This window comes from Talpa occidentalis, unplaced genomic scaffold (genome assembly GCF_014898055.3).
Source record: "Talpa occidentalis isolate TD23 unplaced genomic scaffold, MPIMG_talOcc4v2.1 talOcc4.7, whole genome shotgun sequence".
Taxonomy (NCBI): Eukaryota; Metazoa; Chordata; class Mammalia; order Eulipotyphla; family Talpidae; genus Talpa; species Talpa occidentalis.
This window is the reverse complement of record NW_023605083.1, coordinates 132,077,563-132,102,507: the sequence shown is the minus strand read 5'-3', so window position 1 is coordinate 132,102,507 and position 24,945 is coordinate 132,077,563. Positions and strand designations below refer to the sequence as shown.

At 53.8% G+C, this 24,945-nt stretch overlaps 2 protein-coding genes across 2 annotated transcripts in view; one reads left to right on the top strand and one right to left on the bottom strand.

Moving 5' to 3' along the window:
- Positions 1-20,868, bottom strand: part of RAB37 (RAB37, member RAS oncogene family) — an 88,078-nt gene extending 67,210 nt beyond the window's left edge. The window contains exon 1 of the mRNA XM_037493738.1: positions 20,797-20,868. Within this exon, the coding sequence (XP_037349635.1) occupies positions 20,797-20,868 (72 nt within the window). The remainder of the gene's footprint in view (positions 1-20,796) is intronic.
- LOC119232977 (CMRF35-like molecule 1) lies at positions 7,690-12,573 on the top strand. Its single transcript, XM_037495358.1, has 5 exons — positions 7,690-7,976; positions 10,064-10,167; positions 11,588-11,616; positions 11,862-11,978; positions 12,430-12,573. The coding sequence occupies exons 1-5, from the start codon at positions 7,690-7,692 to the stop codon at positions 12,571-12,573; spliced, it is 681 nt and encodes a 226-aa protein (XP_037351255.1).
- Positions 20,869-24,945: the final 4,077 nt, after the last annotated feature.

The window sequence follows — 24,945 nt, the reverse complement described above, 5'->3', positions numbered from 1 at the left end:
TCTGGCCACCACACATGGCCCTTGGTTAATTCTCTGGTCTTGATTCAAAGGGGTGTCCAGGAGAGACCCCCACTGCTGAGAGTCAGGCCACAGGCAGAAATGTGAGCAGCTCAGAGCCACTTAATCCCCACAACCCACAAAATAGCTGTCCCCTCGTTTTTCAGGGCTGCCCGATCCTGCTTAATTTCCTTAGTCACTTTCCCCAGAAGCCGTGGTATTCCTGGCCCTGTTTGCTGAGGCCCGAGGCCTTGTGGGGCAGTGGGAGCCGCAGAGCTGATTAGGTTCTCACCCTCGACACTTGATTTGACTAGGGCTGGAGCTATGTAAAGGAAGGGCCCTCGCTGGCCACATGATGGAAAACCCCAGGCTGGCGGAGCTGGGCTTTTCCATCCAATGACCTCCTGCCTGCTGTTCCTTTCTGCTGCGGGAGTGGGGGGCTGTCTCTCCCGGGCTCCCTCCTCAGGACTGACTCTCCTGGGCTCCCTGCTCAGGACCTTACCTGGTACGTATGGCGCAACGAAAGTGGCTTAGGAGAAAAATAAGAGACCCATTTCCTGACCCCTCTGTTCTACCCAGGGGCTTGATGGGACCTTCCCGGGGACGGGGGTGTGGGGGGACGCCAGAGAAAGGCCCAAGGCCAGGCAAGAGTGTGTGGCCAGAGCTAAGCTGGTGTGCTGGTGTCTCCTCTTGCTGGTGTCTCCTCTAGTCTTTATTTGAACAGTTATTATGAGGTGGGAGGTGAGGAGCCATGGTTTCTTCAGGAAGAAGCCCCTGATGGAATCGATGTTTCTGGAGGATTCTGGCTGGTGGCTATGGCCTCGGCCTCTCTCTGGTGGGCTGGGACAGGCCAATAAAAGTTTCCAGCATGTTCTCGGGACAGGTGTCTCTTGCTCACAGAGCCAGGTGTCCCGGCTGGCATCGCCACAACTTTGAACCTCTTTCTTTGTGGCCTGGGTTTGGAGATCCTCTCAGCCTCTTCATTTCAGTGTCGGGTGGAATCTCCCCCTCAGCTGTTGGACTTTGGCCCCCAGCCACCCTCGTTAGAGTTGACCTTCTGACCCAGATGCCCAAGAATCTGGCTGCACCTCAACGTCCAGGTGTAAGGCCCTGGGTAGTGGCTCTCCAAGGCCTCTCCACAGTCTCCCCACCAGGGGAGAGAGACTGAATAGAGTTGGCCAGGCCCAGGGAGTTGTGTTTGCAAATTTCCACAAAGGAAGCGTAGAGTTCTCTTTTCTGAAACTCGGAGAGGCTCCAGACTGGCAGCTGTTTCGTAGAAGCTCATCAAGGCATCTCGAGCTATTTTGAAATTTTGCCCATTCCACCTCCTTCCTCTTTTAGTCATATTCACGATGGGAGGTGGCTGAAGGAGGAAGTGCGAGAGTGATAGTGAGCGAGCGAGAGCAGAGGGCTGGGGCATGAGGTCGCCCGCTCTGTAGTTTGCTCTTGATGACAGGCTGATCCAGGGGCACCCGTGGGTAGAAAATGCACCTGCTGTGGCTCGTCCCCTCCTTTTTGGGATCTCAGGTGAGCAGGGGCCTGGGTCTGAATTGGAGGGAAAAAACTTGTTGGGCAAGAGGAGGTGGAAAGGGAGGGACCCAACCAGGTGTCCTGCTGAGAAGCCGACCCCATTTCTAAGAGGGTCCTCCAAAGAGTGAGCCCCTGAGCTTCACCCAGTCCACTCCTTACCTATGTTTCGGCGCCCCCAGGGCCAAGGCAGCCATGTGCAGTAATGAGCCCAGTGCAAGGGCAGCTCCCGAATGCCCAGGGGCTGGTAATTCAAAATGGGCAGGCAGACAGGGCCCCTGGGCAGGCATACAGGGCCCCTGGGTAGGCATACAGGGCCCCTGGGTAGGCATTCAGGGCCCCTGGGTAGGCATTCAGGGCCCCTGGGGAGGCAGACAGGGCCCCTGGGGAGGCAGACAGGGCCCCTGGACAGGCAGACAGGCCCCCAGGGAAGGCAGGCAGGCGCAGGGGGCCTGAGGCTCAGGAGAGCTGGCCCACCTCTTCCTGTCCCATTGTCCTCAGTGTGTGTTGTGAGACAGGGGAGACTTTGGGAAAAGGGTGGTGAAAGGGGAGCAGGGAGTTTGCCAGACATAGAGGGAGAGGTGATTCAAGGCATTTCGGAAAGGAAAGTAGAAGTTGCTGAGGGATGGGAAAAATCAAAGGCGGGAAGCTTGCTCCAGACACAGGGACAGGAGCGGGGAGATGTGGGCAGAGACAGCTGAAGTCGCCTTGAAGCTGATGGTCCCATTCTGGTTAAAAAATAAGGGGATTTCCTAGACTTTGGGGTATTGGAGAGTTGGGTTTGGCTCAGTGTTTGGGTTTCTTCTCTCTCTAGTGTCCCTCCCTCCTTGATCTCACCTGCTTTCTTGACTTCAAAAACCATCTCTAGACAGCTGACTCCCAATTTTGTTTCCTAGCTTGGACATTCCCCTGCACTCCAGAATTTTTGATTCATTCTACTTGGGTACACAGATGGACATTTTCTTTTCTTTTTTTTTTTTAAAAAGATTTATTTATTTATGCATATAAGATCTGGGGTACACGCCAGAGGTACAGCGGGCAAGAGGGTTCACCAGAGAAAGAGTGGGGAGCAGATGTATTGAAATACACTGCTGAGGGGAGCAGCGGGGAGACAGGAGAGGTCTCCTGCGCCATGTGGGTCACCTCCCTGGCTGGGGATCAAACTCGTGCTGCAGAGGCTGTGGATAGCTTCATAGTGCTGTGTGTAACCCCTTATGCCACCAGAGAAGCCCCTGATTGACATTTTCAATGGAACCTGATCATGTCTTCCCCCTCCAAATTTTTCTTCCCCATTTTGTGTTTGGTAACTCCATCTTTTTCTGTGCTCATGCAATTCTGGGGGCAGCCATCTCTTCTCTCATACCCCCTCATGATCCTCTGAAAATAAAAGGCAGATCCCATCTCTCCACTCATCAGAAACCTCCATTGACCTCTCAACCTACTACGAGTAGAAATCCAAAGTCCGTCAAGGTTACAGGTGCTCACCTTCTGGACCTCCCGCCACCCCAGATCTCTGCCCCCCTTAGCTGCACTCCAGCTGCACTGGCTCCTTAAAAGTCCTGGAAACATACACCTGCCTCCAGAGGCCTTTGCACTTGCTGCTCTCTGCCCTGAATGCTCTTTCCCAGACAGCCACAGGCTCCAGTCCCTCCTTGGTGTTTTTGCATATCACTGAGGCCTTTCATTGGTGACCCTGATTAGAACAGCAATTCCCATGCATTGTTTTTCTCCATTGTCTGTCTCCTTCCTTTCCCGCTTTGACAGAATGTCAGCTTCTGCAGAGAAGGGACTTTTGCAACTGCCAACACACCCAGGTCCAGATGAGACAGTATTAGCTAAATGAGTGGCTGTATCCAACGGAGAGGGGACAAGGTGATTCTCTAACCCACTCTCTGGGAGAGCCCCACACTGTCTACTTTCATAGAACTGGACAATCGAGACTTAGCAGACACTGGAGAGGGCATACACTGGTGCCGGTGCTTTGGGCAACAGTTAGACGCTCTTCAACACAATCAGCATGGTCACTACAGGCCCAGCAGAGCTGTTATAGAGCAACCCCGATATTGAACGGGTTCCTGGCTGTGGGTCCTCACCCGTGCGCTTTAAAGGGACTTGTGAATACTCTACTACAGACACACACAAAAAGGTTAATAAAGAGTTTATTTACAAGAGGAAAGGAAATAAGGAAAATGTACAACTCAGGGAGAAAATAGGGAAATAAAGTCTTTAATGCATCCTACCCGATCCGACGACCTGGAAACCCAAAGGCACTCTCAGCGCTGGCCGGACGCTGTGAGCTGGTGGAGAGCCAAAATGAGGTCCCCCAAAGCCCACGTGTCTGCCTTTTATATCCACCTGGCTGCTTAACCCCACCCTCAGGTCCCAGCCACCTTCCCTTTGGTGGTGATGGGATTTGGAGTTCCCAGTGTCTTTGGCTTTGGCCTGGGGTGGGGGTGGAGTCCACAAAGCCTATATGGAATTTGCTTTGGGACATCCTTTTCCCCCTAACAGTTCCACTCCTAGGCATATGCCCAAGGAAAACTGCAAGTTCATGTAAGATCTTGTACTGAAATGTTCCCCTTTGATGTTTGCAATGGTCATGATTTTCTCAGCCCACATTATTCACTATAGCTAAAAAGTAGAGACACCCTAAATGTGGAGAAGTCAAATGTGGCATATCCATGCCATGGAATATTACCCAGCCATAAAATGGGATGAACCTTGAGGACACTGTGCAAAGGGAGAGAATCCAGACACAAAAGGTCATGGGTCGTACGGTTCAGGAGATGTGAGTCCAAGAAATAGAAAATAGGTTGGTGTTTGCAAGGGCCAGGGAGGACAGGGTAAGGAGAGTGACAGTAATGGGTGTGGGGTGTCTTTTCAGGGTTATGAAAATGTTCTGGAATGAGCTAGTAGTGATGTTTGCATGGTTTTTGAATGTACTGAATACCGCTGAGTTGTACACTTTAAAAGGGTGAATTGTGGTGGAATGTGGATGACATCTCAAGAGGAAAACAATTGAAAAGCTGAGAGAACGGGGAGCAGAAGAGTTCCGAGGTAGCATTTGGCAAGTGGGTGACGTGCAGGCTCTGGAAAGGGGTATTTGCAGCCACCCAAAACCCTTGATGGTCTGTGACTCTTTAACATGGTCTGACTCGATCCAGCGGCCACAGAAATGGAAGCTACTGCTAAGGCGTGGTATGTGCTGCGAGGGAAGCCGAGCTTGGTCCAGTGAGACTTGAGGGCATCGGGAGCACTTAAGAGAGGGCAGTGAGAGGAGCTCTCTGAGGGAGGAGGCACCTGGCTAGGCCCCCAAGCTGAGAGACTGTGAGATTGGGAATGGCTTTCCGGGCCCGGGAGCCACTCGTCCAGACTCGGACGTGGAAATGAGCTTGGCTGAAGCGCGTCTGGGGAAGAGAAAGGCTGTGTGGCTTCCCTCTGGCTGGGAGGATGGTGTCCTCTTTTTGGGAAAATGTTTTAGGGAAGGAAAGTGACATGTCTGGGACCACAAGGCTGGAGAAAGCAGAGCTGAGGGTGGGGGTGTGGGGATATGGGGGGGGGCTGGTTCCATCCACCCTCTCACCGCCTAAGGCCACCAGTTGTTGACATTTGACTGATTTCCTTTTACTTTCTTCCCCCCATGAATATTTTACAAGTAAAGAGCATCCTGTGCATGAGATTTTCTCTCTTCCCTTGGTCTGAAGACCTCCCACGTGGTGAAACACATTTCTGAGTGTGATGACACTCCCGCTGTCTGCACTACATTTCATCGTGTGCTAGTGCCCCGCTCGGGCAGACTCTCCCGTGCTTCCTCTGTGCTTGTGAATATGGACACTTGTGTGGCGAGTCTCTGTGCACGCATTTTCATTAACCTCTCAGATTGTTGCCCGAGGACCCCAGCTTAGAAATACAATCACTGGAGCAGAGGGCACGGCTGCTGGGCACCTGCCAGGCTGTTACCCTTCCTGTAACGGGTGAGGCGGGCACGATCCCACCGCCCTTCTCACTGCGCCCTTCCCCGCATCCTGTCAGCGCGACGTCAGCTACAAAAACGTTGGCTCGATATGTGACCATCACATCACTGCCAACCGACTTTACTGGCTAAATTATTTGGATTTAGCACTGAATTTTGTTGTCCACTTGGCTTGGCCTCCCCAATTTTCCTAATGGGGTCAGAGCAAGAGAAAGATGTTCATTTGTTTTTGCATCATGCGTTTAAAATATATTGTCTGTTATTATTAAGTTTAAAAATTCTTTCTTTCATCCAGGGATTTTATAAAGATTCACTTCTATTTTCTTCCAGTTTAAAAAATGATTTGCCGGGGCCTCCCCTGGTGGCGCAGTGGCTGAGCGCTGGGCTGCGAAGCTGCCTGCAGCCTCTGCAGCGCTGGTTCGATACCTGGCTACAGGCGAGAGTCCCACATGGCGCGCAGACCTCTCCTGCCGCCTGCTGCTCCCCTCAGCAGTGTACTTCGGTCCTTCTGCCTGCTCTGCTCCCCGCTCTGGCTCTGGTGAATTCTCTCACCCTCCCGCGCTTCTGACTGTACCCAGTGCTTGTATAAATAAATAAATAAATCTTTAAAAAAAAAAAAAATGATTTGCCATTTTGGGCCTCCCCGGTGGCGCAGCGGTTGAGCGCTGGGTTGCGAAGCTGCCTGAGGCCTCTGCGGCGCCAATTCGATCCCCGGCTGCTCCCCGGCCACCGGAGGAGGGTCCCACATGGTGCACAGACCTCTCCTGCCGCCCGCTGCTCCCCTCAGCAGTGTACTTCGGTCCTTCTGCCTGCTCTGCTCCCTGCTCTGGCTCTGGTGAATTCTCTCACCCTCCCGCGCTTCTGACTGTACCCAGTGCTTGTAGAAATAAATAAATAAACAAACAAACAAACAAATAAATAAATAAATCTTTAAAAAAAAAATTATAGTTTTCAAGATTCCAGGGACACAATGATTCCTTTACTCTATTTATTTTCTGATATCAGATCATAAAAGGTAGAAATTTACCTGATAAATTAGGTGATCTGAGCGTATCTTTAATATTAAACCTTGATGAGGACAGGACATAGGAATGTATGATACGAGCCTCATTTATGAATGTCAGTCTGGAGTTGAGCCCTGGCGTCCAAGGTCAGCTGCAGACATGACGTCAGTACTATGTCATATTAAGCCCACATTTTAAAATTGAGGGATTCCATACACAATCCAGATTCCTGGCTACTCCAGAGAAGGTAAAAGATCTGAAACTCCGGAGCGAGGCTCTTGCCTGAGGACAGTGCTGAGGTGGGATGGGGACCCTGACCTTGCTGGGGGTTTTCTCTGCACGGTCGGGTACCCTACATCCGGGTCTGACGAGAGGCCTAGAAGTCAGTCATTTTCACCATGTTGGAAGGGCTCATCTTCCGGTACAGAGACGTCATGTCCTGAGCCTTTGAAAAGCAAGAAGACGAAAGGAAGAACAAGAGCATGCAGGAAAATGCTTCTACATTTCGTAACACCTGCCTTGCTATAAGATGATAGTGTTCAAGACAGAAGGGGTTGGTACAAGGATAGACAAATGGATTGATGCAACAGACTCCGAAAAACCATAAGTAACTCAGATATTTATTTTTTGACAAAGGAATCAAAACACGTCAATGGGAACACGCCCCTGTGCGATGGGGACCCACAGCTCGTGTGGCCACTGAGCACCACCGTTTGGTGTCATAACAGCTGTCCTCGCAGCTGGATTCCCAGGGAACCCCTACGAGCTCACAGGGGCACTTCCACTCCAGGGGTGCAAGGGTGTCAGCTGCACCTCCTGGGCCATGGTGCGGGGCAGGCACAGGCCTCTTGTGGGGAGGCGGGTCCTCTGGGATTTACTCCCCACCAGCAGGAACAACACAGGGTTGGTGCAAAGGGGCCTCGCTGGGGACACAGATTCATTGACGATGGGGTGTGTGTGTGTGAATCTTGGGGCTGTCATTGCTCAGGGCCAGCCTCTCTGTGTCTCTGACTCTGAGCTGTGTCTCAGGTGCTGTTCCCGGGGCTTTGCCCAGTGGGATGTAGAAGGACACAGGCCTCTCTCCTGGGGTCATTCCCTCCATGGCTGTGTCCCCCTCCCCGCCCTGGGGCTGAGGGGGCAGGCGCAGAGCAGGAGGCTGGGCCTGTGTGCAGGTGGGGTCACAGGGATATGGACGTGTGTTTTCCAGGCTCCTCTGCTGTCACGGGTCCAGGCGCAGTGAAGGGCTGGGAGCGGGGCTCACTGACCGTGCGGTGTCGCTATGACCCAGCCTGGGAGACCCACAAGAAGTGGTGGTGTCGAGGGGCTCTCTGGGTCAGCTGCAACATCCTTGTTACAACCACCGGCTCGGAGCAGGAGGTGAAGAACGACCGTGTGTCCATCAGGGACAATCACAGATACCGCATGTTCACCGTGACCATGGAGGCGCTCACGCGGGGCGATGCGGACACTTACTGGTGTGGGGTTGAGAGAGTCGGTCTTGTTGACCCTCGGGCCCAAGTTACAGTGACCGTTGACCCAGGTGAGCACCTGTGCGTGTGGCTGTGTCTCTGCGGTTCCTGCTCTGTCCTGGTCCCTCAGGTCCTCCCCAGGGGTCACTGTCACTCAGGGTGACTGTCCCAGAGGGGGGAGCCTCACCCGTGGGTGCTGGGAGGGGGGCTTTTCCCGGATGCTCAAGGCTCCAGGCGCCTCCTGGACGGGAGGATCCTTGTCGCTCACTGTCCCACTCTGCGCAGCTCAGCTCCTCTGTCCATGGTCACAGAGGTCAGGAGATGGACATGGTCAGCACATGGGCAAAGGGACCCCTTCCATGGGACCTGAGACCCCAACTCCTTCTGTGCTTTCTTCGCACCTCCCTGCTCTTTTTGGATTTGGGGCTGGGACCTAAGTGACTATTTTCACTTGATTTTCCAGGTCTGATCTCAGGGGGCAGGGCTTAGCCCAGTCAGGGGCTTGGCTGATTCCGGAGACCTGGAAACGCCCCCACAATTAAGGGGCTGCTCCCCTGGGGCCTGACATGCAACTGACCCCTTTCTGCACCTGGGCTCCTGGGTGTTTTTCCCTGAGTCCTTCTAGAATGCAGACAGCTGGGAAAGGCATCTCAGGGATGCCTACCTGGGTGTGAAGGAGCTTGTCTTGGGGATCCATCCAGTGACCTCCCCGGGGCACTGTGGCAAAGGGGGGGCACCAACCTTGGGACCTGGGAGGCACCTCACTGTGCGGAGCAACCGTTCACGCCCTGTGGAGTCCTGGCCTCGTCCTGGGAAGGGCCGACGTCACAGAAGGTCACCCCTCGCCCAGTGTGAGGGTCTCCCTGGACACGGTGGGCTCGGGTGGTCCTGACCTGAGTCAAGGCTGGTCTGTTGGTGCTGGGCGGCCCTGCTCTGCTCCATAATGGCTGGAGGATGAGATGGGCCTCTGGGGGGACTCAGGAGCAGCAGGGCTGTTTACAGTTCCGGGGCTCCAGCTGCGTGGCCCTGAGCATCCTGGCCCTCTACTCCCGGGGCCTGCGGGACACCCTCCTGTTCCCACAGTCCCACCTGCCCCCAGGCTCATGAGTCTGCTGGAGGCCTGAAGGTCTGAGAGGTTCAGCTCTAGGCCCCCCAGACCCTAGGGATTCGCAGGCTCAGAGGAGCACACAGGGCTGGGGCAGGCTGGGAGGTAGAGTGTGTGTATTTGATTTGTGTGCCAAGCAGCCACTACAGTATCCACCACCACCACCACCAAGACAACCACCCCCACCATCACAACCACCACCACCACCACACCCACAATAACAGCGCCAGACACCCCTGAAGAGGACAAAGTCTCCCCGACTGTAACCGATAGCAGGTAAGCCAGCTCTGATGCTGCTGTGTTCTGTGCACGGTGGGCCCACTCTCCTCCTCGGGGCCCCTTGTAGCCACAGTTCCTGGCTGGACCTTGTCTCTGGACCCTCTGAGGGGGAGCCTGAGGGGCTTCCCCTTCATCCCAGCTCAGGGGCCAGAGCCTGAACCAGGTGAGGGCGGGGTGGCCCCTGCTGGGGTCAGAGACAGGAATGTCCCGGCCCCTCTCCTGCTTCCGGAGTTGGGGCACCCCTGGCGTCCCCTGGCGTGTGGCCCTGCTTCCGGGGCCTCTCCCTGCGGGTCTCTGCACCCCTTTCCCTCTGATCAGGACACCAGTCACTGGACAGGGCACAGCCCAGAGTGACCTCCTCACCTTGATGACACCTGCAAGGGTCGCCTGTCAGGAGGTCACCCCGGGTCTAGTGGCCTGGACTGTGGGGGACACGATTCCACCAGCTGTGGGCAGAGCCGGGACCCACTTGTGGAGCCTGATGCTTATTTGTCTTGGGTTCCAGACCCCCTGGGACTGCCTCGGGCCAGGGAGGGGGGTTCTTCTCTCACTGCCTTTTCTTAACCCTCTCCGAGGGCACCCGAGAGTGGGGCGTCCCAGGCTGGGCACCACAGGCCTGAAGGTCAAAAGGTGGTGTCCTCCCTGCAGCCAGTGGGTGGGAGGCCTAAGGGGGGAGTTGGGGTGCATGGGGTCCCCTCTGTGTTTCCAGGGAAATTGTCACAAAGATCCTCCCCGTGGTGGCGGCCGTGCTGCTGCTGGTCCTGATGGCGGCCTCGCTCCTGGCCTGGAGGCTGGTGAGGCGGCAGAGGAAAGGTGAGAGGCCGGTCTGGGTGGAGGGATGGGGCCGGGGCCGCACAGCCCTCTGGGCCCGCGGGACAGAGACCCCCAGGGGTCCCACGGGCCACCTGAAGGGCAGGCTGTGGGGCTGGGGGGAGACGTGGACCTGCGGGGAACCCCGGGGGGCTGGTGCTCCTGCTGCTGCTCAACCCTGGCTCTCTCTGCTCTCTGCCCCGCCCCTGACGTGGCTTAGCTCTTGGGGCAGAGGCAGCCAGGGCCTTAGGCGCAGCCCAGCTACGGGCCAGGACACTGAGCTGGCACGGGGACCAGGGGAGAGAACCCCCAGGCACAGGACCCTGCACACGCGACTGCACACACCACACGCGCGCACACGGCGTCTCCACGCTGCTCCTGCTGCCCGGCCCCTTCTGCCCCGGACGTGTCCCGAGACCGCGGCCCCTTAGGGATCCTCCTCGGGCCGGCGCTGGGCACGAGCTCTGGCCTCAGCCAACCCTTTCCCGCGGGCTCCGTCCACATTCTCACACCCACCCCCCGACTCCTCCGGGCCGGGCCTGAGCTGTCTCGGGACCCCGCGGCCGCCCTCCCCGGGCTCTGCTGGTCTGGGCGGAGGAGCCGGGTCTTCCTCGTCACTGTCCTCCCAGACGCGCAGGCCGGGGCCCCGGCTCTGAGCACCCCTGAGCCCGGGGGGTTCCCTAGACTTCCGCGCGGAGAAGCAGGAAGAGGCTTCTCTGTGGTCCGTGAAGCAGGAGGCTGGGGCGGGCGGCAGGGGTGGGCCAGGAAGACACGGGAGCCCGCGGGGCACCGGAAGCTGGTCCAGACCGCGAGACCCCGCTGGCAGGTCCCCCGCAGGGCAGGTGGGGCCGCCTGTGTCCCAACAGCTGTGCCCCCAGCCCCGTGTCTCCTGCGCTGGCACAGCCACACCAGGGCGCCCTCCCTGCAGCCACCGCCCCGGGGACCCCCCAGGGCCTGTGGGACGTCAGTGACGGGACAGACAAACCCAGGGCAGCCCAGGGTGGGGCGGGGAGGGCTGAGGCAGCCAGTAGCAGTGCAGGCAGCTCAGGAGTCTGTGGAGCTCCAAGTGGGAACTGGGGGACATTGGGGGTTTGGGGGTTCCAGGCAGGGCTGCCGGCCAAGGTGGCAGGTTGAGCCTGGGCCGAGGGGAAGGGAAGGCCCCGGGGCTGCGGGCGGCCGGCAGGGCCCCCTGAGACTGAGGCGGGTTCTGTGACGTGGCCGCGGCTGGGCCGAGGGTCCTCACTCTCCAGGGGGAGAAGCGGGGGCCGCACAGGGGAGGTGACGATGCCGCGTGTGCTGGGCCAGCAGGGCCGGGGCCTCCCTGAGCAGGACCCGGCTCACCCTTTGCTCCTGTTTGTCTCCCCAAACCCGGGCCTGTGAGTCTCAGATGGGTTTTCTGATTCCTACTGTCTTTGTCTTGCAGCTTCCGGGATTTCCCCAGAGCAGGTGAGAGTCCCGAGGCCAGACCCGGGACACCAGCCAGCCCCACCCCAGCACCAGGTCTTATACACCCAGCCCAGTGTCCAGCACAGGGCCTGGTGGGGTGGGCAGCTGGGAGGGGCCCTGGAAACAGCCAGAGGCAGGAGGCTGGGAGGGGCAGGTGTGGGGACTGGAAGGGGGTGCTGGAGGGAGCCTGCAGAGGGCACCAGGGAGGCAGATAGGCTGGTGTCCCTCCAGAGGAAATGTTTCCTGTCCAGGCCCCAGAGAGTGAACTCTGCTATGCCAACTTGTCCCTGCATCGGACGGGCACCACCAGGAGGGAGGCCTCCGCCCAGGTGGAGGTGCAGGTGGAGTACATCACTGCGGGGTGTGCTGTGGGCTGGGGGGCTGGGAGCTGCCTGCTGGGGCCACCCCTGTGAGGATGGGCTTCTGCCACCCACGTGGGCCCAGAGGAGGGGGAGCAAAGCCACAGCCATTGAAGACTTGTCTGGGGAGCCCGCCCCTCACCCCTTCCTGCTTTGGCTTGGCTGTGTCCCCTCCCCGGGGCTCAGCACTGGGAACTCAGACCCGGAGAACACAGTCCCCGTGCCTGGCATGGGAGGCCCACATGGCTGAGTGACCTGGGCCCACTGCATGGGGCTGAGGGGTGTCCTCTCTTGGGGGAGCTCAGGACCCCTGGCAGAGGGCAGGGCAGGGGAGCTGGAAGGCCTAGGGTGGGCTTCAGAGCCTGGTAGGGTCAGTCTCGTCTCGCGAGGCCTCCCCCTCGTGCCGGCGCCACCTCCTGCCGGCTGACACCCGCCATCTTTATCTCAGGGTCCTTCTCAGAAGGAGGATGTTACCTACGCAGCCCTGTCTCTGGGTGCCCTGGGTCAGGAGCCCACCTACAGCAACACGGAGCAGCTCGTCACCCACATCCCCCGCAGCAGCCAGGAGGAGCCCGTGGAATACAGCACCGTCAGGAGGCACTGAGCCGGCTGAGTCCCTGCTGACCCCAGCCCGGCCCTGAGCTCGGGCTGCCTCACCTGTTCTATCCCAGGACCTCTCGAGGGACCCAGGAGTGACTAAGGCCTTGCTAGTGGCCAGCATCTGGCTTGGGCTCAGGGCCTAGTCTGAGGGGTTTCTAGCAGTGAGACAGTGGTCTCCACTTCCTTTCCTTCCCACCCTCTTGGGAGGAGCTGGGGACCAGCTGTGGTCCTGCCCATGCTGTGATAATAACGACGGTGACAATTATGTCATGAAGCTGTATTTATTGCTTTATTGGGTGATGTTCTCAATAGTGTCCCCAGGATATCTGTGCCCCAACACCGAAACCTGTGAGCATTATCCATGAGGTGTGGCAGGTGTGGTGAAGTCAAGGCTTTAGAGATGGGGGACCACCCTGGATGATCCCGGGTGGCCCCCAGTACGCATCCTATAGAAGAGGGGCAGGAGGGTAGCAGGAGAAGAGGTGCCAAGGCGACCGAGCCACAGTGACTGCGCTGAGGTTGAAGCCAAGCCGCTGGGAGCCCAGGAATGCTGCAGGCGGGTACCCTGTGCCCCCAGATGTCCAGCCCCGCTGAGACCTTGACTCCAGCCCAGGGAAACTGACTCCCTACTTCCGGCCTCCAGATTGTAGTGAATAAATTTATGTTGTTTTCATGGAGCCTCTTGACTTGCAGTGATTTGTTACAGCAGCAACAGGAAGGGATCATGTGTGTGCGTGGCGGGTACACAGCCCTCCAGTTCATGTGGGAATCTCCCTGGCCGGCCGGGAATCCAACCCTTGCTGCAGAGGCTGCGGACAGATTCACAGCGCTGCCCTCAACTAGCTACGCCACCGGGGAGGCCCTGATCCTGCTTGGTTTAAAGCTGACAAATTGGGCCTCCCTGGTGGCGCAAGGTGTTAAGCACAGCACTATGAAGCAATCCGCAGCCTCTGTAGCACCAATAAGCAACCCACATGGTGCAGCAAACTTCTCCTGACTTGCCCGCTGCTCCCGTCAGCAGTGTATTTCAGCCAGTCTGCCTGTTCTGCTCCCCACTCTGTCTCTGGTGAGTCCTCTCACCCCCATACCTGCCGTCCCAGGGGGTGAACCTGGCTTTGCTTTCCTGGGTTGTTATCCCGCGGTTGGGTTTTGATGGAGGCAAGAACCTGGGGTGGGGCGGGAGGTGATGTTGCTGGGCTTCTCTGCTTGGGGACCTCGTTATCCATGCCCTGCGGTGTCAAGCCCACTTTCCAGAGGCTTCTGAGCTGCTTGGCGGCAGCATCTTGGATGCTTTGTGAGTGGATGTTCCCAAGCCCATTGATGTGCCGTCAGGGCTGGACCAAGCTGGCAGCTTTGCCAGGCCTGCGCCAAGCTTCAGGAGGTCAGCAACCAAGTGGTGGGCAGCTCCACTTCAATCCTCCCTTTCCCCGAGGACCCCAGGGATCCAGGCAGGGGTGCTACAGAGAGACCATGGGAAGAGTTCGGGGTGTGGAGTCAGATGCTTGGGGCAGGGGTCAGCTGTTATTATCTGAATTCCCGTAATGCCTGTTGTGACCTTGAACGAGTACCTTAAATTTTTTTTGTATCTGGCCTCTGTTTCTCTATTTATGATATGAAATTATTAATAAAGCATGTGATAAGTGAAGGTGTCCTAGCACATATTAAAGTTTGCTGTAAAGTGTAAAATGTTCCACAGGAATCATGTGTCCCGACCTGCGGGATTCGGAGGCACGAAAAGAGAAGGGCTGAGGATTGAAATGAGGGGCTTGAGACGACTTAACGCTCGCGCGTGCTTCTTAATTTTTCCTTTTCCTTCTCTTCCTTTTCCCTGTCTTTCTTCCGTCCCTGCCTTCTCTCTGCTCCTCTCGCAGTACCCCCCTTACTCTCTCGTGGTTCTCTTCTTATGTCTCTCTTCTTCTCTCCCTCTCTCCTGTGTTCTCCTCTTATATCCTGGTAGCTCCTCCCATCGTACCTCCCAGTCTCATTTGATTAACAGGAAAAACCTGTGGTTTCTCAGCAGGAAAAACGGAAAAGCGAAACTTAATTGATGGCACGTGTTTCGCAACACTGCGCATGCTCCGGACAATCAGGAATCTCTTTTTATCATTTATTATGAGCAACTATTTGTCTCACCGGTCTCTAGATTATAGCACAGAGATGATTTCTTAAAAATATTTATTTTACTGATGTATGCATATAAAAGCTGGGGTGCAGGCCACAGGGGCCAGAAGTGAGAGGACTCACCAGAGACAGAGTGGGGAGCAGAACAGGTGAATTGACTGGAATACACTGCTGAGGGGAGCAGCAGGGAGACAGGAGAGTCTGCTGGGCCATGTGAGTAGCTTCCTGGCTAGAGTTAAACTCAGACCCTCAAGCCGCAGTGGCTGGTGACAGCTTGATAGGGCTGAGACTTTAACCCCTGTGCCACCAGGGAGGCCCCCGCAGAGATGATTTTATATCCCCAGTTCACAACCTAATGAAGCCTGGGAAGGAGACCTGGGGAGGGAAAAAGACCCAATGAAAAGGCAGGTTTGAGACTGACCCCCAGGAGGGGGACATTCCTGCAGGGCTGGGAGCTGGTGGCTGTGTCCTGCCTCCTCTGGGCTAAGTCTGTACCAGCAACTTTATTCCCTTCTGACTGATCAAAGGCTGCTCAGTGAGAAATTGGGGGAGGGACGGGTCTGGGTGACTGGATGTTCCCTGGGGATGTTGCTCTCCTGAGGGGCTGGGGTGCGGTGGGGGCCGGGGGCAGAGTGGATGCAAAATTCAAGTGGCAGCAGGAGGGAGAGGGGAAAGATTGTGTTGTTTTTACAAGGCTCTTCACAACAACAGATAACAGAAAGCAAAATACCTCATTGTCACCAACCCTGCCTATACCTGTGTGTGTGTGTGTGTGTGTGTGTGTGTGTGTGTGTGTGTGTGTGAGTGTTCGTGGCAGCCGCCAGAGGAACAGAAAGGAAATACGACTCAAGCACAACTTGGGCACAGGCGCCTCCAGCCCGCCCGCGGCATCTGCAGAGGCTGCATGATGAAGTGCATCTGCTGATGGATACACTGTCTGCTAATAAACAGAAACACAAATTCAAGCAGAACGTAGCGAGCAGACTTTGGCATCAAGGTCAGGGAAACAGGGATGATTTGCTGGGAGGATTCTTGAGCTTTGTTGGTTTCACCAGTTACATTATTTTCACAGCACAGTGGGATCTGGGTGCTTTAGCTGCAGAACAAGGTCTACAGGACCTCGGCGGCGGTCAGGGAAGGTTAAGATTTCCAGATCTGGAGTTTGTCGGGGGCCTGCAGCTCTTTCAGAAAACCTCTGTGCATGGACCACTGAGTGCTGCGCAAGTTAGCGAAGGGCTGAGTCTCCACTCACACTTGCCATCTCCGGGGACCCGTCTCCTGCCTGGGGAGGAGAGGCTGGGACCAGGAGCTTGTCGGGGTAAGTTAGAGTCACTTCAAATTTCCTGTTCAACAGTTTTCCGCCTCTGCCTGTAGACTCCAGCCAAGTGGGGTTTCCTGCCCTGGATGAAGGCAGCCAAAGTCCTTCCCAGAACAGCTTCCAGGAGGAAACCTTTGAGCACCAGCACTAGGGAGCAGATATTTTCTCACAAAAGGCCCCGGAGACAGTGAAGTGGAGGCAAGAGCGCTGTGGAGGAAGCCTGGCGGCTTTGGAGAACCTTCCTCCTGGGCCTGAGTCACCCTCAGATCCTGCTGAGGTTATTCAGGAGAACCAGCCAGCACCGCTCCCCAAGTCAGCTGCCTTCTCTGGGGTCCCAGCGGGGCTGCCCATTAGCCAGAGGAGTCCTGGGCGGTCAGAGGTCATGGCTGACGCAACACACGCTTCATGTATTTATCTGAAAGCCTCCGAGCAGGCCAGAGGGAAATGCAGAGATTCTACAGGAGCGGCTCACCTTCCTTGGCTTTCTTGTTTGTTCTCGAGCCCAGGGTGAATCTGACAAGCCCTGGAGCCAGTGTTTTCACTTGGATGTTATAGATTTGTTCCATTTTTAAATGAAAAAAAAAAACAAAACAAAACAAAACAAAAAACCTGCCGTATTGAGGTCTGAGACTGTCTTTGCAAGTGAAATCTCTCCCCCTGCAGAGTCTGAGTTTTCCTGTGGAATCTGATTCTTTGGTCATATTTGTGTTCCATTAACATTGTCTAATGGACAAAGACCCTGCCCCTGAGGGGTGAATAACAAGGGCTGGTGGAGGGAGCATGATAGCAGGCAGGGCCTTTCGCAAGCGATTGGTGTTACTTGGCAAACTCTCTCTGGGGTCTGTGGGTGACAGCCCCTGTTGGGGGCGGGCAGAAGTCACAAGTGAGAGAAAGTCTGACCTTGAGGTCAGAAGTGACGGTCTCCCCTCGAGTTGCGCCCCCGTGTCTTCCTGCTCTGGTCTGAGGCCATCTCTGAGGCTACACAGCATCACGGCGATTTGTGCGCGTGTGTGGGACGCGGCTTATCGAAGGTGGGGACAATTGTGTGTTTGTCCGTGATGCTCCGTGTAGTTTCTTTCACTTTGGAAATGTCCCAGATGTGTTTGTTGAATGACTAGCTGAGATACTTTTAAGGGTGTAGAATCACAAGGTGAGCAGAGAAGAGGGAAGTCAAGGCCAGGGGAGAAGAGGAGGGGGGCAGAGCACCCCCTGGCCTCTCACCTGGAAGAGGAGTTGGGGCAGAGGCAGAGAGAGTGGAGATCCCTGTGGGACAAGCACCTTCTGCCGGCACCTCCCTGATCCCTCCAGCACTGTCATTTCCCCTGGCGAGGACCAAGCCCTGCGGGAACAGATGGACAGTCTTGTCTGTCTGTCCGCTGCTCACGGGTCTGTCTGAGATGCTACAGGGGAACTGGCTCTGCCTTACCGGGCGCCTTCACCCACCCCCCCACCATAAGCAAGCCCGGCACCTGGCTGTGCCTGCGCGTGGTGATGCTGAATGAGGAACAGGCTCTGCACTGAGGCCCCTTGTCCTGGTTCCCTGGTGTCCCGGCAGGAGCTGCCCTGCTCTGGGCTTCACTGCCCTGAGCCCATGGTCAGGTCCTGGCACAGCACGACCTTAAGCTTGGCCTTGTGCTGGGCCCCTAAGCACACCCTTGCCCGTGGGGCTCTCCAGACTTGACTGGCGGCAAGAAGGGCTGGGGGTTCTCTGAGAGTAAGAGCAGAGAGGCTGTTCACATGTTTTCAGTTGTTCAGTTGCATCAAATATTCAGATTTGTGAGAACAACAGCAACTCTATTTCAAAACTCCAAGCGCATGATGAATGAAGGAAATGCTTCCAGCACTTCCCAGCCCCCAGCCCACCCTCCAGGAATATTCTAGGAGTTCCTCAGGCTCAGGTAGGTCAGCCTCCAACTCCTTGGCCAGCTGAAGCACAAGCGCATCCGAGGCTGTGATAACTGGCATGTGACTTTCACAACAGGGAATTTCATAAGAGGTTTCATTGCCCCCCACCCTCACCTCCTGAGAAAGAAGATATTCCACTTAGCAAGTCAGAGCTGGGGTGTTCACACAAAGTCATGACTTTTGTGTGTGTGGGTTGTGTGAACTTAGCCTTATGGGATTGTGCCTGTGAAATAAGTGTGTGTTTCCATGCAGGGAGTTGCTGCTCTTCCCAGAAAGCTTCATTGTTTCAGTAGAGAACAGATGTGACAACTATTTGAAGTTGCTCTTTCTCAAGTTATGTGTCCTCATTACAACCATTTACGGAATGCTTTGTATATGGCAGAACACACACACACACACACACACACACACACACACACTCTTCTTCAATGCCAGAGAATATATACATATTTTACATTATACTGTCTAATACCTTCATTTAAAAAAATAAAAAAACCCAAAAACCCAACAATAAAACAAGCCAGATATTATTACTTGTGCTTTACAGATAAGAAAAGTGAGGTTCACAAATGTTTAAAATCACATTATGGTCTGTCTGATTCCAAGCTTGGGGCTCCTTCTGCCACACAGCAACTTCTCTTCTCTGACTAATTTCTGGGTCTACCCTGCCTGAATCTGGCAGACCTGTCAAGCCACAAAAGCCAGCTGCACCCTCTATAAAGGTGCCTTCTGTCAGGAGGAGGGGAGGGGAAGGGGGAGGGGCGTCTGGGACACTAGCAGGTTCTGTTTGTTCCTCTTAGTATCAGTGGTGGAAGGGCCCTTACTCAGTGATAATGCCTCCAGGTGTACACATAAGAGTCAAGATTTTTTGTGTTTATTATAATTCAACATAAAGTTTGTTTGCAAAATCCTTATTCTTAGCAACTAATGCCAGAGGGGAGTTCTGCCTCCTGTGGCCAATGTATTCTAGCAAATCAACAAGCCAGTGAGCTTGGAGTCTGCTGCATAGCAGTCTTTTAAGTGATACCGCTATGTTGGTGCTCTGGCCCTTTACAAAAAGATTTTTACATGAATCATATATAAAAAGTCATGCACAATAATAAAATCCGATCAGGAAGGGGTGATGGACACAAAGAACTTTCAACACTCATGAGCCACTCCCTGGGCACACCTCACCCCCCAGAGCTTCTGCTCTCAAGATGCTCACAGCCCAGCCAAAGAGACTGAGCTTTCATAGTAAGCAGATGCTTGTGTTCAGATAGATCAGAAGTTGTAGGAACAGGCTGTCTTCCAGCTGGATGATCAATAAACCCAAAGGAAGCAGAAGTTCTCACGGGCCACATCCTACCTTTCCTGTGTAGGTCATTGAGGTGGGAGGGGCCATACTTGATCAGTAATTGATAAACATTCACTTCCAAATCTTAAAGCTGTCAAAATGAATATTTATATCTGTATTTGATGATTTAGACCTGGAGTGATCCATCCATGCCATCGCAGGGTACTTTGCAATTGATGTGCAAGTATGTGCCTTAGTTTGCCTGCACTTTCTGCTCCGGTTAGAGTCACAGCCTCAGATAACACAGGCCTTATCATAGTTAACTTCAAACTGTAATGGTTTTTAAAACTTCCTGACTGAGGCAGTTATAAATTTTTCTTCTCTAGACTCTAGAGGTTGAGGGACCTGGAAGGAGACATCCCATGGGCTATTCAAAGTTATAGATCTACTTCTCCAAAAGTCAATTTTCCTTCCTTTATGTCAGGCATAGCATGGCACAGAATCACACATCTGAAATTTTAATGTGAATATTTATTTCCAAGAGATCGTGTTAAAATATGAAATCAGTTTCAGTTGGTCTGGGTGGGGACTTAGACTTCAAGTTCCTACAAGCTTCCAGGCAACATCCATGCTGAGGTCTAAGGACCACATTTGCATAGAGAAGAGAATATTAATTTGGAATAATAATTTCTGTCTTTGAGTGCTAGCTCTGTCTCTGATCAGATGGTTTCAAAGCTTGCCTTCATGGAATTTTCAGGGTGGTATTTTGGTTTAAATAATCCCCAAGTAAAGGACCCTATGCAGTCTTTCAGAGTTCTAACAGATAAACCCACACTAGCAAAGCAGGAAATATAAGGACTCACTGAGGAGGGCAGAGAAAGGGATGAAGAACAACATTGACTTCTTAATGCCCACTACAAGGCTTTAATTCTTTCAAAGCGATGGGGTTTTGGATTTGAAAAGTATTGCCAAGAAACAGAGGCTGTTACTTTTTTCTGAATGGCGATTTCAAGAGGAGACCTACATTTCTGAGATTTTGAGTTGCATAAGAAACTTGAATGAGGGAAGCAATGGCCGAGTTAGAGCTTTGGAATAAGCAAACAGTTTCCAGAGGCTGAGGGCAGGGCGCTGCTGGAGACCAGCTTTCTGGCACCAGGGGGAGTCTGGTTTGAAAACAACCGTTTATTTCTCCTGCAGATAATTTCTATGCCTGATTCCAGCCAAGTTGGCAAGGATTCAGGACTTTGCCTACAATTACCAAACCTCACAGGGCTGGAGTTTGTGAGGCAAGGATGGAGGGATAAACACCGCCGGCAAGGGCTGTAGAGACTCAGGGACGCAGCGAGCTCGGGTTCAAGGGCGCAGGAGGAGGGAGGACGAGGAAGGACACAGGTGATTAAGTGAAGGAGCCGCTCCGGATCCCCGGGGCTCTGTGGGCGGCCCCTCCCCCATCACGGGTCCGCTTTGAGCAGGAAACAGGGCCACACAGACGCACAGAATCCGGCTGTTTCTCTTTAAGTCCCAAAGCCAAGTCGGGGGATGGAGAGAACTGGTGAAGGCGCCTCTTGCTGCTTTGAGGCCGGGCAAGGACAGGAGGAGAGTCTTACCTTGTGCAGGACGTGCTCATAGAAGTCGGGGCCAGCTCCCCCCTGATAGGAGTCGAGTCTCTGCAGGTCCATGCCCAGCTTGGAGGCCGCTGCTCCTTGCTCTCCAGCGCCTGCGTCAGCCGACCCGGCTCCCCTGGGCGCGGCGGGCGGGTGCGGAGCCCGCGGGCCGGGCGCCCGGGTTCAGCACTGGACAGCTCCCGCGCCCGGCCCGCAGGCAGCGCCCGCGGTTCAGCACCTGGGCCAGCGACCCGAGCTCTGCGCCCCCGCGGCTCAGCACCCCGGGCCCCCACAGCCCCCGACTCCAGAAGGCGGGAGGGACGCAGGATTCCGGGCAGCCGCTGGCCCGTGCGCGTCTCACTGGCCACCGCGCGCTGAAGGCGCAGCGACCCGCCGCGTCTCAGGCGCCTCCGCCCGGAGCTCGCGGTTCCTGAGAAGGCGGCGTCCCGGGCGCGGGCGCCACCCGCTCTCCGCCCGCCCTTGCAAAGCCCTGGGGCGCTGGCGCCCAGCAATCTTGGCCTCGGAGTAATTTTTTCCTGCGTGCACGAGTTCGGCAGATGATGGGACCTTAGGGGCTCCTGAAGTCTCCGAATTATTATGTAAAATTCCTAGGAGACGGCTCAGAGTTTTAATTAACATTCTTTTGCACTTATATGACCCCCAGAACTTAGACACAGGCTGTAGACTTCAAATCTTGGCTCTCAAAATGATGACTTGTGTAACATTGGGCAAGTTACTTGCCTTCCCCTAGTTGTCCACAAATGGAGATACCAGTAGTATCTACTTTATGAGGTTGTTTTGAGGATTTAATGAATTAACTCCTAGAGAGCCTAGAACGGTGCCTTACATATATTAAGAGCCCAGGGATATTCATTGTAATGTCCTCTGGGTGTCCCTCCAGGGGATGGGAATTCTATGTCCAAAACATGTGGGGAATCCTGCTGCCAGGACCCCAATTTGCAGTTACATCACTGAAAACGGGGGCCGTGGGGTTATCCTCAGGATGAGCTGGTGTTCTGTAGCAGGTACATCAATAGGCACAAGTCCCAGCTCCCCCCCCCCCCACTGGAGTTGATATCAGCATGGAGGGAAAGGTCTAGGGTTAAAAGGTTGCATAAATAAAATAAAATAAAACCCCTGGGTTTCTAGTCTTTTTAAGTTGGGTGGCCTTAACCAAATCACTTATGTTCTCTGGGTGCTTATATTTTCGATAAAATGGACAGAGCATTGCTTGCTACCACATAGGGTTTTTGTGAAGAGTAAATCAGACAATTATTTGAAAATATTCTTTTCTTGCAAACCGTAAGTCAAATTTCATTTACAAGGTGCTGTTAATAATGATACCTACAGCTATTCAATGAGAAGTGGCCGATAACACAAAGAAACAGCACACTGTGTGGATGAGACTCTCATTAGGCCTTCAGTTGAGTTCTGAACCTGAGGTGAGTAGATTTTTAGGACAATTGTGAAACCTTGGACACATTACCAAAAGTTTTGCTTATGTGCTTTTTTTCTGGGGAGAAGTCCCATAGATTTTATTATATTCTCAAAGTTGTCTATTCAAGAAAGAGTTAGGGTCAGCTCTCATCCTGTCTTCTGTGTTTCCTCTCAGCCATGACTGTGGTAGGCAAGAAGGTTCCAGAAGTCAATGGCTGCTTTGCCCTGAGCTTTGCTTTCTTGGAAAGGTTCACCACTTCTCAGGATCCAGCACTGAGCTGTGAAGATTCATCACATTTGCTCTATGGTTATGAAGAACACACAATACAGGATCGGAACTGATCTGCAGTTGATGCAGGAAGACCTCTCTGAGAATGCAGTTTAAGCTGAGAGCTGGAGGAAGAGTGAAGTCAGGTGAGGAAGTGCTGGTGTAACTCCAGACAGCATGTGTACAAACTTTATAGTGGCAAGGAGTCAAAAGAACACCAGCTGGTTAGAATCCAGAGAGGGAGGAGAGAGGCACAGTAGTAGAAAAGTCTAGGGAGGTAGACATGGACCAGATCACGTGGGGCATTTTAAGTAAAGTTTTTAACTTTATTCTATGAACAATGTGAAGCCATTGAAGGACTTTAAATAGAGAAGTGACATGGCCAGATTTGTGTTTTAAAGATACTACTCTGAATGCTTGTGGATGAAAAGCCAAGAATAAATGTGTTCATTTTTTCTTATTGATTTACAAAAGCTCTTTATATATTGAGGACATTGATTCTGTCATAAATATTTCATGTGGGTGCATACACATTTCTTGGAGAATTGACTCCTTTAGCATTTTACAGATGGGAATGACGACTTCTAGTGCTTTACTTGTCAGAGTTAAAGCTAGATGTCCTTCATTGAGGATTATATCATCACGTCACCTGTGAAAAATTCCAAAAAGCTTTCACTCTCTAATCTCTTCTTCTGATGGCTAGCCTTGTGGAATTTTGGTAGCATTTTAAATTATCGTGATAAATTTCAAAAATACCTTATTCTTACAGTAATTACATTTTTAAAGGTTTATTTATTTATTCATACAAGAACTGGGGTACAGGCCAGAGGTGTGGCAGGTGAGAGGATTCACCAGAGACAGAGTGGGGAACAGAACAGGCAGATTGACTGAAGTACACTGCTGAGGGGAGCAGCGGGCGAGACAGGAGAGGTCTGCTGTGCCATGTTGTTAGCTCCCTGCCCCGGGGATCGAACTTGTGCTGCAGTGGCTTCATAGGTACATCTTAACCCCTTGCACCACCAGGGAGGCCCAGTAATTACATTTTGGATTGTAATCTCTCTGTTATTGGAGATCACGCAAATGACATTGATAAGCATAGCAAGTCTTTGAATGATGTCATTTTATTAAACATTGTTTTGTTCCACGCCATTTCACTTAAAGCCACAATTTCCGAGAACTTACCTATGATGTTAAGTGAGGACTTGCTGAAGTCCTTTGCAGACTTAGTCAGGGTGGTGATTCCTTTTATGGAGCTTCTGTTATAAATATTTTAAAAGTTCTATTATCTTATACTGTTCCCTTAGGATGAGGAGGTGAAGCGTTTGGACCAGAAGAGCTGTCCCTGAGAGGCTGAGTGGCAGTTACACGGCAGATGTAACTTTGTTGTCAAAGTTAATTCCCTTGTCCTGCTGTCTGTCTTTGGTCCCAGCGCCGTCTGCTGGGAGATGGTGTTAGATCCTGCCAGGGCTGTGGAGTCTATAGTAGTTTTCAGATTTTCTTTCAGCCCTTGAGTTCAGGCTCATCGAGGACTGAATTTCTACCCTGTTTCCTTTCTTCTTTCCTTACACTTTCATTTCTTACAACTCCAGAGATTAGCAGTGCCGGGTTATTGGGCTCAGTTGCCCACTTCTCAGCAGAACACAAACGTGGGAAAGATTGCTAGTTACCCCCCAACTGTCCTCTCCTTATTTTATAGTAATGGGGGTTTCGGCTGGGCGCAGGGCTGGGCAGGTGAAAACCACATTTCCCAGGCTCCCTTGCAGCTGGATGTGGAGACAGAAGCACGTGGAGGGGAGTGAGGGGAGCCTCGCCCCACCTGGGGCCACAGCCTTAGAAGCAGGGGCAAGCCCTCCCCTCTCTTGCTCTCCTGCAGGGTGAGGTGGTGGTGGAAGCTGCAGCAACCTGAGGCCCATGGTGGAGCCGCCTTTGCAGCCCTGGGCTGCTTACACCGTGGGTGATGGAGGGCAGAGGGGTGCATTTTTATCTTGTGCGGGGAGGAGCTCCGCGGGCTTTAGGTACAGTAGCTGAGCCGGCACCGTGAAAGTGTGAGTAAAGAGCACCTGTTCTGTCAGGTGTCAAAAGGACAAAAGCCCAGGAGGGATGGGAGAGACATAGGAGTCTGAATGAATGAGAAGGGTTGTGGGGAGGAGGGAGCAGGCTGCTGGAGACAGGGCCATGGTGACAGCAAGAGGGGTGCGTGTGGGAGGGGCTGGGGTGGGGCGGAGTCAGCAGAGAAGAAAGGACCAGGGAAAGGGTGACCTTCAGGTTGATGGTTCAAGCGGGAAGTTTTTAATTCAGAGAGAATCTTCCTTCACACCTGATATTTTAGAAGTGGGAACAGATGCAAGGTCTGGTATCATCCACCTGCTCTAACATTCAGGGACAACGGGGGGGGGGTGGGGTGGGGGGAGCAACAGGGCACTCAAGAAGAGGACATGATGAGGGCA

Coding starts and splice junctions, on each gene's coding strand:
- LOC119232977 (XM_037495358.1), top strand. CDS start 7,690: ATGGACGTGTGTTTTCCAGGCTCCTCTGCTGTCACGGGTCCAGGCGCA. Junction 10,168..11,587: donor GGTGAGGCGGCAGAGGAAAG/GTGAGAGGCCGG, acceptor TTTGTCTTGCAG/CTTCCGGGATTTCCCCAGAG. Junction 11,617..11,861: donor TTTCCCCAGAGCAGGTGAGA/GTCCCGAGGCCA, acceptor TTTCCTGTCCAG/GCCCCAGAGAGTGAACTCTG.